At 36.6% G+C, this 16,866-nt stretch overlaps 1 protein-coding gene across 2 annotated transcripts in view; it reads right to left on the reverse strand.

Annotated features, from left to right (window-relative positions):
- The window catches only part of Edil3 (EGF like repeats and discoidin domains 3), a 498,350-nt gene that overhangs the window by 223,291 nt on the left and 258,193 nt on the right, over positions 1–16,866 (reverse strand). For both annotated transcript variants that reach the window (XM_032899069.1, XM_032899068.1), the window contains one exon: positions 3,764–3,877. In XM_032899069.1, the coding sequence (XP_032754960.1) occupies positions 3,764–3,877 (114 nt within the window). The remainder of the gene's footprint in view (positions 1–3,763; positions 3,878–16,866) is intronic.

The raw sequence follows: 16,866 nt of genomic DNA on the forward strand, positions 1-16,866 counted from the left end.
AGATAGAAAAAAAAATCTAAATTTTAATTTTCAAACTATTTCCACACATATCAGCTTCTGTTATAATCATAGGAGAATTTTTAGAGTAAGGTTCTATAGAATTATTTACACATTTTGTTCCTACACACAGCAAACTCAGACACTATTGCCAATGCCAGGAAGTGCTTGCTGACAGGAGCATTATACAGCTATCTCCTGAGAGGATCTGCCAGAATCTGACAAACCAGATGCGGATGCTTGCAGCCAACCATTGGACTTAGCACATCGGGTCTCCATGGAGGAGTTAGAGGCTGAAGGGGTTTGCAACCCATAGGAGGAACAATAATATCGACCAACCAGACCCCCTAGAGGTCCCATGGACTAAACAACCAATCAAAGAGTACCCAGGTCGGGGAGCACCCTTACAGAAGCAGGGGGTGGGGATATGGGATAGGGGTTTTAAGAAAGGGAAACCTGGAAAGGGATAACATTTGAAAGGTAAATAAATAAAATATACAATAAAAAACAGCAAACAGACAAAAAAGAAAGCTAGATCATTGACATTTCAAACATCACTTTATTTTTATTTTTTTTTTTTTTTTGCAATCAGCAAGAGGGTTTATTGGAAAACACAGGTACCTGCGGGCACACAGTCTCTTCGGAGGACTTGCGCGCCCAGCAGCTCCAGCATGGGGCTTTTATAGGGTATTTTTTCTCTGTAATAGGTTAGGTTTTGTTTTTAATATCTCCTCCCCTCCAACTTATCTGAGTCTTAATTCTTTTTTAGCATAGTGTTCAGGAATTAAACATTATAAGAGCTCCCTGGGTGACTATTTTAATTTCCACAAATAGTGTCAGCGATGAAAACGCATTTGACTGTCATCCCTGAAATTTAATCATGTCACATTTAAATACTCAAGAGGAAAATGTATATGGCTGTTATGAGAAGAAGAAAATGCAACAGATGAAAAAAGTCTAGTTATTTTTAGATCAGTTAACTAATATGCTCTCTGTTCTCATTGCATTATTCTGAATTAAATATCACATCCACTTAAACATACATGACAAAACCCACCTACTCTCATAAGGAAGGGTTTGTCATTGCAGAACCTTTTCATTTTTCTCCTGGCTGTTTATGGAAATACCATTTTGGGCTCCTGAGCATGTCATTGAAAATTAAAAAGGGAATCTACACAAAGACTTTAATTGGAGGAATTTTTGTTATATGTTGTAAATATTAGAGCAACACCTAAAGGATACTCAGTCCAATCAAAGATAGTTTCAGTAGAAGTAAACTAAACTTTAATCAAATGTTACACTCAATAAATAGAAAAGTACACATTGTGCAACTTGAAATTATTTATTTTGCTTTAGCCTACTTATAATATAGCTAATAAGCAACTGCTAACAATATATTGGAAATTATTAGTAGGCAATTTTAACACCTGATAGGCATTTTTATGTCAAATGTGGAATGTGTCTTTTTAGTGTGTGTGCAGGGGGTGGTCGTGATAAGAAGCATCTTGCTATATAATCCTGACGTGTCTGGAATTTACTGTATAGATTAGGTAACCTTGACATTTTTCAGGAACTTTTGGCCTTTACATTCTACATTTTAAGGTTCGAAGCATGATCCATCATGCACAACAAGGAACTCATCCTCAATATTTGAAATAATTATCATTTTACTCAAACTTAAAAAAAAGTGGTTTGCAAGATGACAATCTTATATTTGTGCATCAAATCATGAAAAATAAGATTAGGTATAAATTTATTTCTCATTAAGCAAAAGTGCGTTACAGCTACACTAAATGAGCCATAATTTATGATAAATAATTCATATATTTACTTCTATATTTATTAACTCTGTGCTTAAATACCTTGATTTTGTTTCACTAAAACGAATAGATATTTTTACATTTTAAATGTACTATGTCACTAATGATTGAAAGGCTTCATTTAATTGCATTGACAAATCTGCTTTAATATTAAGCCTGAGAAAGACAGTTCTATAAAAAGCAAGGGAAAACCAGAGGAAGTTTAAGATGTGACATGGACTTCTTTGTTGTCATTTCTGTTTCTGTTTGATTTTTTTTAATTAGACTTTGCAAAATAAATCGGCTTAAGCAATAGTTAACATGACTAGTTCTCCAGTGCTGATGGTCAAGGCTCCCAAGAAGACAGGTGCCGGGCCACTCGACCATGTCTACGTTCCTCAAGAGGACTGCGTTTATGCTGTAAGGCTAGTGTGTAGTAGTAGCTGCTCAATAATAGCACCCAAATAGGCCTGCCAAGTTATTTGAAATGAATGGTAAAATGAGCAAAGCATGTCTCTACAGACATAGCTGACAAGGAGACGCAGGTTCCCCTTTATTTTCCTTGTTTTTTATTGGATATTTTATTTATTTACATTTCAAATGTTATCCCCTTGCCCAGTTTCTCTTCCAGAATCCCCCTATTCCATCCCTGTCCCCTGATTCTATGAGGATGCTCCCCTACCCACCTACCCACGCCCTCCTGCCTCCCTGTCTTAGCATTCCCCTGCACTGGGGCATTGAGCCTTCACAGGACCAAGGGTCTCTCCTCCCATTGATGCCCAACAGGTCCATCCTCTTCTACCTATGCAGCTGGAGCCATGGCTCACTCCATGTGTACTCTTTGGCTGGTGGTTTAGTCCCTGGGAACTCTGGGGGGTCTGGTTGGTGGATGTTGTTATTCTTCCTATGGGGTTGCCAACCCCTTTAGCTTATAGCCAATCATTGGACTGAACATGGGTCCACAATGGAGGAATTAGAGAAAGGACTAAAGTCCCCTTCTTTATCTTTCCTATATTAATTTGTTTTCATAAACCCATTTCAGGAGACAGTGAGGGAGGATGCACTTATACTGTATGTTCATTCACGGAAATCTGTGCATAGAAAGGTCACTCAGTTTAAAGGAGCCTAAATATCTGTAAAGCCAGAGGCCTGGCTTCTGCCACTTTCATTGTGAAAACTGGGGAACCCATATTAAATATCAACCTCAGCTTCTACATCTGAATGTCAATCTGCATCTTTGCTATGTATTTGCATTTGGTTATTCTGCTGTGCAGGTGGCATAATATATATAAAATAAGTATTTATAAAGTTTTCTTAATGCCCAGTAACTAGAAAGGCTGCCATTAGTGTTACTGTTAACATTGCTTACTTAGGCCCTAGTCCTTTGACTATAGTCCTGTGATTCTCCTTTCCACCTTTAATTTAAAATTCTGTTGCAGGAGAATTTTTCCATTTTTATTAGCATTTTGAGTACATGGTTATCCTACCATTATTTTCATCATCTCAGAACTCTCCTGTCATAGGTCTGAAGAAGACAAGAGTTTGCATGTAACAACAGCCTAGCTCGTGCAGATGCCAACAAAGTTGTATTCTGTTTATTTTCACATGTTAACTGTGATTGACTCTATTTGGTCCCATTAGCTGCTCAATGCAAACCATCTCCTTTTGTCGGTGTAAGTCTAAGTGACGTGCTTGCTGACGAGTGAAAAGCAACCAGGAAAGAATTTGCCTGGGTGTGAGCCGCTGCCATTCTTTTCCGATTGTAAGAATTACATCCTCATGCCTATGCACTGAATAATACCTCCAGGAAGGTGCATAGTAGTAAGAACACATATGCAATGAGTTATTCAATCTCAGTGCATTCTCAAAGCACATGATAATAACTTGGGTCCGTACTCCATTACAAACGCACACTTCACAACTAACATCACGTGTGTGTACACATATTCTGACATAATATCACTTACTATATTGACAATTCCGTCCCATAAATTCTCCTGGGCATTCACAGGAGTAGTTGGCAACAAGGTCCGTACATATTCCACCATTTCTGCAAGGCTCAGCTTCACATTCATTTATATCTGAGGGGGAAAAAAGAAGAAGATTGTTTATTGATGCAAATAAGCAGATGTTAGGAAATGCAGGTATCTTAAATCGACTGCCTGAAGAGTCTTATTCCCTTCAGTTTATGTGCATACATTTCAATAATGCAAATTCTCCAAAGCCAACATTTTACTTAAAAAACAAATTAAATGAATTTCTAATAGAAATGAGAATGTATATACATCAAAGACCAATAGACCCAAATCATTCCCCAATTCTGAGAATAAATGTGAGCAGTTTGGGGAAATATTTGGTGCATTCTTAGAATTAAATCAAACAAATTAACCCCGATGGAGAGATGAATTGGCTTCTCTTACAAGATCTCAAATCTCTTTTACAGCAATAACTGCCAATTAACACTGTCTCATTTCATCTTAATTCATTAAAATTCCAACTGACAGAGAGGTTTTAGTTTCTAAATAGGTTGCCTTTGATTAGAAGCAAATTAGAGTTAATAGCTAAAGCTCATTACATGTAAAATATAATAAGTGTAAATGATGATCATCTTCTAATCTCATTCATGAGTTTCTAAAGTTAGGGTGACTAGAGGGACATACCTTTGCTCTACCATCATTATATATACATGATGGAAAACCATGCGAACCGAAGCCACTTAGTGAATTCTGTCATTTCCATGTGATTTTTAGATAACAGAGAGCATTATTGAGAGTTTTAAAGATTCACTTTACCTTTTCTTCATGTGTATTTGTCTCTGTGTGTGTGTGTGTGCACGTGCACACACATACGTGCGCATATTCATTTATGCATGTGCATACATGCATGTGTGGATAGTACAAATGTCAGTTATGAGAAGGTATTGGATTTCCTGGACTTACAGGAAGTTATGAGCCTGCTGCTGTGTGTGTTGAGAAGAGTGTCCCATTTTCTGAAAGAACAACAAACACTGAATTGCTGAACCACCTCTTCATCATACTGTCGTTTTGGAGTCACGTGAAATTCTAAGCTTCTGATCCTATCACAATGTCACATAATTTTAATGTGATTAAAATTAATGTACCAATCATTTTGTTAAAAATTTTAGTTTATGACATGTTTTTCTCTATATCATATATACCAAAATTTCTTCTAAATGATCATATCTCGATAGCTGATAAATTAAATTTCTAATTTCTACGACAGTTTCATTTGTTTTTTATAATGTAAAATATAAATATTGTCTTCTTGATTTACAGAAATATAGAATAAACTGAGTACTGAAGAAGGATTTGAGGGGACAGTTTTATCAATACAAATGAAGACAAGATGTAGATGGTGCTTTTTAGCAGGAGGATAAAATTGTATTCATGCACGCAGACCTTCCATACAGGGAGGTTTGGCATTCTGAATCTAATAAAGTAAAGAAGGGAACAGAATGGAAGGACCGCTTGGTGCCACCTGACCTAACTCAGTCTTATCTTTCAGCACTGCAGACTTGGAACTGTGAGGGAGCAGTTTGCTCTTACACTTCCAGAAAGTCTCATGGAGCCTTTCAGCTGTGGACTTCAGGACTGAACAGGACAACAGCACAGGGACTGATTTAAGGTTGATATTCACATTTGTAAAATGTAATTTCATTACTGAGTAGAAGATATTACATATTAGCATTTTAAGTTTCAAATATCCCACAACATTGTTTCTGCTTTAATTTTTAGCAGAACTTTAAGTGGACGTTTCATCACCGACAATGAGAATAACCAGGAGTTTTCTATGTTAGAAATGATGAACATACACTGCTCTCTGTTTTATCAAACATTCCAGATGTGTGCATAATAAATACTGTTTTCAATATCCGCTTGTGAATCAAAGAGAAAACTAATCTTTTAAACCTTTCAACTATAGGTACCTCAGTGCACATTGATAATTATTAACAAAACGAGTTACAATTGAAGCTACCTGATTCTTCAAAAGCAAGTCAATACCTTTAATCAGAGTTTAAAACATGATAGGAGAAAGTAGATTTGAGCATGTTGAACTTGAAATGTTTTATAGACATATTCCAACTATGGCAACAAAGGACCTTTTCATCACATTAAATGTACACTTGGCTTTTTAACATAAAATATATTAAATCTATATTCATAAAACACATAAATGAATTATATACTTAATAAAATAGAAAATTTAGCAAATCATCCCATGTGTACTTATCTAGTAATATGCAGGATTAAAGAACAGACAGCAATTACACAGAAACGCTTATGCGTTCATGTAATGTAGCTCTTTCATTGATGAAGGCTATTTGCACTGTGATTAACACTGCAAGCAGTCTAGATGAAAACTGACCTCATTTTGAGCAAATCATGTTTAATTAAAGACTAGATAGAAATGTTCATGGGATACAATGTAGTGAAATGAAAATTAAATCTGTATAATAAATTAGTTTTTGTCACAGATCAAGTCATTACCATTTTCTGAAAAAATGTCCACATGTATTTTCAATATAGTGAAATGAAGGAGAATTTTTTTTTTGTATCTAAGAAGTACTTGACCCTGTAGTCTTTTCCTTTTTGCAAATAAAAATTCCCATACGCTATGAAATTTACAGTTCACAAATAAAGAAGGCTGTGCTACTGTTATTACCTTGTAGGAATATGTAGTGATTTCCTAATATATTCCCAATGAAGGCAGAAGACAGACTTCTGAAAACACACAGCTTTGTTATTTCCCATGTTGTATGCTTGGCGTCCAATGGCCATGCTGCTCATAAAGTTCCAGAAAAATCTCATGACTCACTTTTGTTTTACTAATGACCATTTTTTCTTTTTCTGTCTCGTTTTGTTTTGCTTTGCTTTTTGGTGAAGAAAAAGTTAAGGTAATAAACAAAGTAGGGAAGATATGAGTTTGAGTTTCCATGAAATGTAACAAGAATTTCTGCGTCTAGTATTTAACAAATTTCGAGGGTTCATTCTTCTTATCTGGGTAATATAAGACATTTACCATTGTGTTCTATTTATTTCCTGCATTTTATAAATGCTGGTAGCAATGACAGTTAATGCTGGTGGTCCACTGGATTGGATCTGTAACCAATATGGCACACACTTTTGTACTAGGCTGTAAGGGTGTTTTCTGAAAAGATGAACTGAAGGGGAAGAGTGTCCTCTAGAGGGCAGTGCCCTTCAAATGGCTTTCCACATAGGAAGAGACCCTAGGGAAAAGAGGCTGATATTTTGACTGCCTATTTTTGATGCTTGCTACTGGAATCCTTCTCTGACATCAACACCTAGTTTCTTTTTCCTTCTGACATAAATATAAAACCTACAGCTCTCTAGAAATCCTTCTTTTTTTCATTAAATTAAAAATCATCCAGTCCTGTGGATACAGAAGCAGCTCCTGGCTTTGCAGACTTTCCAGAGTGAAGGCCATTGTTGGACCTAAATGTGGAAGCAGGAGCTGATGCAGAGGCCATGGAAGGGAGCCCCGTAGTGCCTTGCTCTTCACGTCTTGCTCAGTCTGTTTCTTAGCACCCAAGACCACCATCTCCGGGGTGGGTTCACCCATTGTGGGACGGACTCTACCCCATCAATCACTTAGTATAAAAATGTCCTACAGCCCAATCTTATAGAATCATTTTCTTAATTGAGATTTGTAGGATGATGTCATTATGCAGGTGAAGGCAGCTACAAGATAGAACGAGACCTGTCATTGGATGAGAAGGAAGGATGGGCGGGAGAAAAGTTTTAGAGAGGAGGAAGAGACTCGGGCAAGGGAGGAGGAGCAGCAGCAGAGAGAACACGGAGGTGGATGTAAAGATTCCTCCCTGCACATTTACAGGTTGTTATGAATATTCTTAAGGGATGGATGTATACATTCAAATTATATATTATCAATTGGAGGAGAGGGTATTGTGTTGTGTGTTCTTTCATGTGGTGATTTAAGATTAAGAAAGTATGCAGTGGCTAGACAAGTTAGCCTGCCATGAAATTGGGATGTGTATGTCTGGCAAGGTGGCAACCTGCCTTGGAAACTAGATGGGTAGAGAGATTGCTGTCAGGCTCAGAGAGTAGCCATCGGCAGTGTGATATCGAAGAGAGCAAAGCGGGTGAGAGGCTTTGCTGACTGAGATGAAGATGTCTACCAGATGTCATTATCTAGTGCGGGATAAAAGATAGCAATTTATTTTAATTTTATAGCAACAGAGATTACATAAAACCAGCCAGTACATACAGTAACCAAAGAATATATAAACATATATTTAGCTAGATATAACAGAGAGACAGACAGAGACAGAGGCAAAGAGAGACTATGCTTAACCCAAACATTGTTTAGGAATTCATTAGTGAAAGCTCTGTTAATAACTGATAATTTATTCAAATATCCATGCATTAATTACTTTTATAGTGCTGTGATAAGAGTTCCTGACAAAGTCAAGTCACAGAAGTGCGCGTTTACTGCAGTATCATAGTTTAAGTGACCATGGCACAGAGCATGATTGCAGGGAGGCAGGTGGGGACAGTATCTCAGAGTCTACATTTTGATCCACAAGGTAGAGGCAGAGTGTGCTAACTAGGGCTTTGCATCCTCAATTCCTATCCCCAATAACCCTCTTTCAATAGTGCTATACCTTGTAGTCTTTGTGAAACAGTTCAAAGAACTTGGGAGTAAGCATTCAAATAGCCTATGGGGCGGTGTTAATAATTCAAACCACCATTTTCTAGTTCCCTTGAATTGTACCTTGTTAGGCTTCTGTCTGTATCACAATGCAAAATGCATTAAGTTTTATTTCAACTTCACAAATGTCTATAAACTTGGCAGCCACAATACAACACACTTGAAAAGTTCAAAGTCTAAAGTCTCTTCTGAGACTCAAAATAATCTCATAATTGTAATCATCTGTGCAGTCAAAATAAAATTACATAGTTTCAACATACAGTGGCAAAGAATATATATTCTGGTGCCAAAAGGGAGGACTTGGAACGGTGAGGAAATATTGGACCCAAAGCAGAATAAATCCTAGCAGGACAATATCCAAATCCTGTATATCTAATGTCACAGAGCATAGACGGTTTTGTCTTTCCAGCTTTGCTGACTGCCACACATTTCACTCACAGGCGGGTTCTATTCCTTGTCTGCAGCTGTCCTTGGCAGATTTCCCACAGCTCTGGAACCTCTAACATCTCGGGGTTTTTACCACAATCTATACTTCATGTTTAGAGGTACATGCAATGGCCTCTCAGGGCCTCCATGAAGGGATTCTTCTGCTGCACAGCTCTCCTCAACAGCTGTTTTAACAGAGGAGAACTATTGCATAGCCCCCTTACTTTTGTATCCTTTCTGACTCTAAGACCGGAAATATGGCAATCACTGCCATGTTGAGTTGCTTTTTGGGGATGGAATCCGTCCCCTTATTTGAATTATGTTTGCATATGCATTGATTTGTTGTTGCTATCTAGAAACAGAAAATTCTTCAGATATTTTGTTTTTACATACTGCAGTATTATCTGGCTGGGGTCCTGAAGTCATCACAGCTTTTATTCCTTGAAAATCAGATATCTCCCTCATCTTTTTTGATAGAAACTTGACACCCCACCACACCCCACTTCCAAACTATACATTTTGCATTTCTTTCTACCCTGCTTGCTTTTATTTTCTTTCAATGCAGACCTACATAAGGGTGACTTAAAAAAGAAATCATGCAACAGGTCAATATTAGGCAGGTTTCAAATCTTTGCCAAGAAATATAGACCCTAAATTTCAACTTAGTCTCAAGCAGATTTATAGTACAATGGCAAAATGATGCGATATTATTTGTCTGATTTCACAAGTATCTAGCCAAGTTGTTGATATTGTTTCCTCTGAGGCCTCTTCAACTGGGCCTCCATAGTCTACATTGCTCTCATTACTACTGTCTTCCAATCTCCTGTTAGATCCTATTACATCCTAGTAACAAGGCTGACTCATGAAGCCCTGCTCAGAGTTCAATCATTATCTCAAGGCTAAAGTGCCCAAATATTTCCTATTCCTCCATAATCGGCACAACCAGGTTTGTCAGAGCAATGGCCCACCCTGTTACCAACTTCTCTCTTAGTTACTTTTCTATTGCTGTTATATGATGCCTTGACCAAGGCAGTGTAAAGAAGAGAGTTTACTGGAATCTAACATTTCCACATATTTTAGAGCTCATCACTATCTTGGCTAGGAGCTTGGTTGTAGGCAGTCAGATAGTTAGGCAGGCAGGAAGGCAGGCATAATGCTGGAGCAGTCGCTGAGCGCTTATGTTTCTTCCACAAGCATGAGGCAGTGAGAAACCTAAGAAAGGTCTGGGTTTTCGAAGCCTAAAATCCTATCCCCTCCCCCCTCAACCCAGTGACAACTCCTCCAACAAGGTCATCAATGTCACACCTCTTAACCCTTCTTTAACAGTTATATGAACTGGAGACCACGTTTTCAAGCAGATTAGTCTGTGAGGACCATTCTCATGCATACAACCACAGTCATTGTGAATTTTCATCCAGGAGAGATCATTTTATATACACAAACACTCTGAGAAGGATTTAGATATCCCCCAGTTTCTCAGCTTGCATCTTTTTCTCACATACTTTGTATAGGCAATAGCCTAAAGCCTATAGATTTTTCTTTGGAGTGAAAGGATGTAAATTAACTTTTGAAAATCAAAGCTGTATTTGATAGTTCCTTATTCATGCCTTTCAAAATCAATCTCTTTACTAATATTTTCCTGTAGCAGAAAACATTTTGAATGGTTGGTGAAGTGGCTGAATATAGGATGTGGCAGGGGAGTTGCTCTGAGATATACTTACTTAAATTCTGATTCCCAATCCAGATTCAGACACAAAGGGCCAGCTTAACAGAGAAGGTAGGTGGCTAATAGGTCATCAGGGTAGGGAGGTAAAAGATGTTGGAAGCCCAAGTAGGCTTCAGAGTCCAGATACACGTGGCCCAGTTTCTAACTTTGGTTGAGATGGCTTCGTGGCACTGGAGGGTAACAGGCTCTGTAATTCCCTTCCTAAAGTTCCCTCAGAATTCCGAGTGGTCTCAGTGGTGATAGGTGGTGGTGGCTGCTAGGAGAACAGGCAGGGAAAGCTGACTGACTGGAGGTCTCTTTCTTGCATCAAGTTCTCATAGATATTTTCAGGTAGTTTATTTAATTTCTTCATTAGTATGTATCCTTTCTTCTTTGTATATTAAACAAGCCCCAAAAGCTTTAAGATTATTATCTCTTTTTGCAAGAATCAAATTTCTTGATTTCCTGTGTTTACATTGGGGTGTCTTTTTTTCCTTGTGATATTGTTACTGACAGCTAATTAGTTACAAGAGCTTATTTTCAAGAACCTACCAGTGTCGATCCTTAAAACCATATCTTCTCTTGTTTTCCCATTAATTATTAAATATTGCACAGAAATCTTAATGATTCTCGCTTCCCAAAAATAAGGCATTTGATATTTTTTCTAATCTACAGCTTTTAGTTTTCAAAGTTCTCTTTCAAGTGTGAATAACTACTGATGAACTCTTAGAATTCTCTTCTGCCATGCAAATGCTGAATTTAATAATTTCATAATCAGAAGTACCTAGAGGATTTCCCGGCATTTCTGAAACAGTAAGATAGATTTTTAATCTTGTATGCGTTTATGCCTTTTGATCTTGATTTTTGGCTTATTACCAGTAATTCATATTAAAATACCAAATTAAAAGCAGTTTCTTCAATAAGACTCAGCCATATGCCAATATTTTATAATGATACTTAGGTAACTAATTTTCCCTTATGAAAAAGCAATAATTAACAAAAGCTTCAAATGCATTTACTGGCCATTTTTCCTAAAACACCATATTCTGTACTTGTCTAAGCCCTGACAACATTTAATTTATTTGGGGACTTCAAATTAGATAAAAATTCCTTTGACATTAATATTAAGGTGGTATATATCCAAATATTCTGCAAAGTTATCTTATAAACTTATCTCTATATTCAGGCATTTGGAAAGCAAGAGGAAAATCAGAGTAATGATAATCCAAGTTGAAATGACAATGTGGAAGAGGGTTACTTTACAAAGTCCCACCCTAATGTCTACTGAGAGAGGGAGGATCAGTCCTCATCAAGGATGAGCTCTTGTATAGGTTGTCTAATCACAAGTGATTGGCTCTGGAAAACTGTACTTTAAACCAAAGTTAAATTGACTCAGTGAGTTACATGTATTTTTCTGAATACACATATGTTTTTATATGTATGATGTTTATACACATATGTATGCATATTGTATAGATGTATTTACGTATGTCACCATAATAAGCAAAGAAGAAACCATGAATTTATGAGCAGGGGATATGAGAGAAGTTGGAGTGGTGGGGGAGGCTTGGTATAATATAGGTGTGATGTTACTGTATGAAATTCTCACAAACTGTAAGGTTGCTAAATATAACAGCACCAACAAATAGGCATCCCAATGTACTTGAAAAGCCCAAACCAGGTAGATGGTGGCGTAATGAGGAGGGCACTATTCCTCTATAGGTCAAATATCTGGCAAAAATGTATGAAGTAGTATGGAAAAAGTTCAGTCAATACAAGACAAAGAAGAATAGGTGCCTTCTACAGGAAAAATTCTCACAAAAGAGATTTACTTTCAAAGCTCCTTCTGTCTCCATTAAGCATCATTATAATTTCTCCAACATTAAATATTTATTAATAAAGATTGGTTTAAAAAACTGGGAATGCTGGAGATACATAAAACCATCCAATGTATATTACCAGAGAGAAAGTTTTGATTGGGCTAAGTGATCCAGTTTCTCTTTTAAGGGATTCTGTTAAGGAAAAATGCAAAACATAAATTATTATTGCTGCTATTTTTAGTTTGTTTGCTTACTTGTTTCTTTCTTTTTATGGTGAAATTGGGGTGTTGGTGATGGAACTGAAGACTTTGCCCATATAAGGCAAGTACTCCACTATTGAGTAATCTCTCTAGCCGAAGCTCTCTCTTAAAAGTTTGTACTTTGAAAACATTTTAAAGTTCCACACCAGGAAGCCTGGTTTAAGTGCCCTTGGAGAGAATGAAGGCGTTTTTATTGTATTTTTAAAAATCAGGTGATTCTTATAGGCAGGTAGAATTGACAAACATTTAACAGAGCCTTTGCTTACAAAGTCTATTTGTTTCCATCCATCCATCCATCCATCCATCCATCCATCCATCCATCCATCCACCTACAATGGCTTCATTGCAAACTGCTAAGACTGTAATGACTAATATGCCATTGTCTTTAACTTTTACCATTGCTCTTACAGTAGAGTAGATAGAAAAGGAAATACATAATAAATTGTAATGCTGAGTGCTATAGTCCATAGCAAAATAAGGCAGTTACTCAAATGAAGTCCAAATATTGACATTAAAGTCCAACTGGTAGGCTAGAGAATGGGGAACTTTACAGGAGTCAGTGGACGCAGGAAAAATATTTTTACATTTAATATGTTAATTTATGATTTACTCTAAATTATTTTGTAAATTAAGATATCTCATTAATTTACATTTTAGGAATGTATGACTCCTCGTTATACTGTGTGCCTTCGTTCCAAGTATATAAATCATAAATCACACAGCTTACTTCTTTTACTCTGATGTGTTAGCAGTCATAGGTTGTGGTATATTCTGATTGTTTATAGAATATTGGTTATTGTATTTTGTCAGCTGCACAGGAAAATAGTTGGCTTGCATCTCTTTCTAGTTTTAGCAGTCAACTTTAATGACAATAACTTGGGATTTCTATCTATAGTAGATTATAAAGTATCTATAACTGGCTATGTAAATTGGAATTCACTTGGGAAACTTAACTATAATTTACAAAGTTCGTCCTCATCCATTTGTTCATTCAGCAAACTTACCCACTTATTATCTCATTCAAATTCCAAATGAGTAGCTTAAAAAACTAGCAAGTAATCAAGAAAGTAACCTGTAGAGTTTACTTCCACATATGTTTTACTAATGCATTATTAGGAAACACTTTAGGGTTAATGATGACTGGTACAATTAGCACGCTCTTCTCTTTAGAGATTCTTACCAGTGTTCTTAGTGTCTCGTCTCTATAAGACGTTTGTATGTATTAAATCAAGCTATAAATCAAGCACTAAAATATGCAGTTAGATAATTTAGTGAATCTGGTTGATTTCTGTTTAAGAGATTTTATTTTCCGCATGGAGAGACTGTCCAATGGATAAGAATTTGCCAGGTTAGCATGGGAACCTGTGATCAAATGGTCAGAATCTATCCAAAACCAGATATAGTTTCACAGGCCTGCGATCCTAGTGCTACCACAACCAGAGGAGAGGCAGACAGTAAGGAATCTCTAAAAGCTTGAGGACAAGCTGGTCTGAGGAATATATCTGCAAACAACAGAGAATCCCTGCCCCAAACAAGATAGCCAATGAGGATTTGTAGCCTACGTTGTTACCTAAATTCTACTGATGCTATGGTACAAATGCACCTGTACTCAGATACATGAAGGTATACACAGACACATGGCTCACACATACACAGATACATAAGCCCATGGATAAATCTTTTCTTTTCTTTCAGATGTTTTCATTTTAACAATTATATCAATCTTCTTTTCTCCCTCCAGTTCTTTGAATGTCTCCTATCTCAAACCCCTGCAATGCCTTCCTCACTCTATCTCAAACTGAAGGCCATTTTCTCCCCAGCAAGAGTTGCTACAAAGATAGTACTAGTGATATATGTACCCTTTAGCATTTTCTACAAGATGAAGTGTGATTAACAAAGAAACACTGGATTTCCCTAGAAGAAATGTAGAATATGTCCTAAGAGATAGACTAGATCCATTTGTGCTAAAAGGCAAGCGAGCCAGTGTGGCTTTGTTTCAGATGCATCACATTGGTAAGGAACAAGAAAGAACGCAAAGTTTTTGGGAAAGTCAAACACTTTACATCATGAGATCATGCACTCATATGGATTTCCCTGGTGAGGTGGGGCCATTAAGGATGGCAGTTACTTTGTAGATAAAGACTAGAATTTATGGCCTTATGAATCCCGTTCAGGAGTTTGAACTTCAGTCTGTAGGTACAGAACAGTTAACAGGGAATTCAAGGAACACAAAAAAGGCATCTCTGTTTTAGAAAGTTGGTTTATGCAGTGTAAGATATTAGTAGTAAAATTTTGGAAAAAGCATTCTAAAAGTCAGAGATGAACATGTGGACTCCTTATTAATCGGCGCCTTAGGATAGATACTGACTACTAAGAGTGTGTATTTTTTTTAACACTGTGCATGATTTCCAATGCATGAGTCTTCCATATATTCTGGCTTGCCAGATATAACAAATAAATGCAGAATGCTCAGGCAATGTGTGTAATATACTTATTGTTTTATCAGTTTACCTGAAATGCAATGTATCCTGGAAATCTGTATTTCCGTCAATAATATGACTCTAATTGTTAAAGAGAAGGTGATTTCCTCATATTTTTTCTTTTTTCCCTTACATGCATTTTAACTTTCAGCATATGGTTGTATTTCAAATTTTGTACATTCAGCAGCACTTCGAGAAAAATAAGATACAGTAGAAAATCATTATTGATGAATGTTCTTCCTTAGGCTCTTGATCAAGCTAAAAGAAGTTCATAGTCTTTAGAAGTGCTTTATGTGTGAACTTTAATAAATGTAGATGGAGGGCAGCACATCAGAGGAACATCTGATTGATTACAATGAGCCCTTCTTAAAATTGTTGTTTCCTTGCATATGTGTGTGCTTATGTATATCCATATGAAAAAGTTACTATTAGTATACATTTTTCTATAAACAAGGGAAGAAGGAAGAGTTATATTGCAAATCTAAGCAGCTTTTCTAGAGTTAAGCAGAAGTAATACTAAATGTAAACACATGCGTTATTCTTTATTTTTAATCTGAGCACCAGACACTCACTCTCCATCCATACTTCAAGAGCCATGTTGGTCTGCCAAGAGACTGGATGAGCAAAGTATCAACTTTAATAGCCCAGTGTTATTAATAACTGAGAAATAGCACGTTTTTCTCATGGTCAAAGTTTCCTGACCAAACCTCTGAATTTGAATAGCCCCTTTTCTCATTTATTTTATTTCTCTTATTAATTTTATTAAGGGCTTTTCTTTATTAGAGTATCCCAGGCTTTAAAAGATTTACATCTCAAGTCCACAAATGCTATCTATGTAGAGCTTTTTTTTGGTTCTTTTTTTCGGAGCTGGGGACCGAACCCAGGGCCTTGCGCTTCCTAGGCAAGCGCTCTACCACTGAGCTAAATCCCCAACCCCAGAGCTTTTTTTTTTAAATGAAGAATTTATTTGGCTTTTGCCTTCTATCCCACATGGCATTTATCACTGTACTCTGATAAAAGCTTCATTTTGACTTAAATTACTTCTTTTTAGACATTATAGTTATATTTTTTAGCTTTAGAGTCAATGCTTTGCTATTTACCTTGAGTGATATTTGATATTATTTTAAAATATCTCTTTGAAATAAAATATCCGTGTTGAAAAGTATACAAAACAAAAAATTAAAAGAGTAATTGTAACGAAAAAACATATGTCACTGCGGAGGTAAAGCACTAGAACCCTCCTAAGTATTCTGAATCTTCCTGGTATCCTTCGATGGCTTTTTATAATGTACAGTTTTACATTTACCATACATTTAATGTACTGTACATTATAATGTACAGTTTATGTAAATGTGTACATACAAACAGGAGCTTTTGTTTTGCCTTTTAGCCTCACAGTTGCAAACATCAGTCATTCAGTGTGTACATCTCCATTTGGGGCTTTATTTACATGATTCTTACAGTGGATACAGTGATTTGCCTTCCCCTGTAGTCTGTGGTCATTATGAAGCATTACCATAGGGATTTTCCTGCTTTCCTTCTAATGGCACTGTGTTGTTGCAAATAAAAAGATCAGAATGCCTGCTGGTATGTGTCTCTTGATACATAAGTGTATTCCATGTGTTCTGGATGTATTTGGGAGGTAAATGATGGGATCATTTATGTGCA

Source organism: Rattus rattus, chromosome 3 (assembly GCF_011064425.1).
Source record: "Rattus rattus isolate New Zealand chromosome 3, Rrattus_CSIRO_v1, whole genome shotgun sequence".
NCBI classification, from domain to species: domain Eukaryota; kingdom Metazoa; phylum Chordata; class Mammalia; order Rodentia; family Muridae; genus Rattus; species Rattus rattus.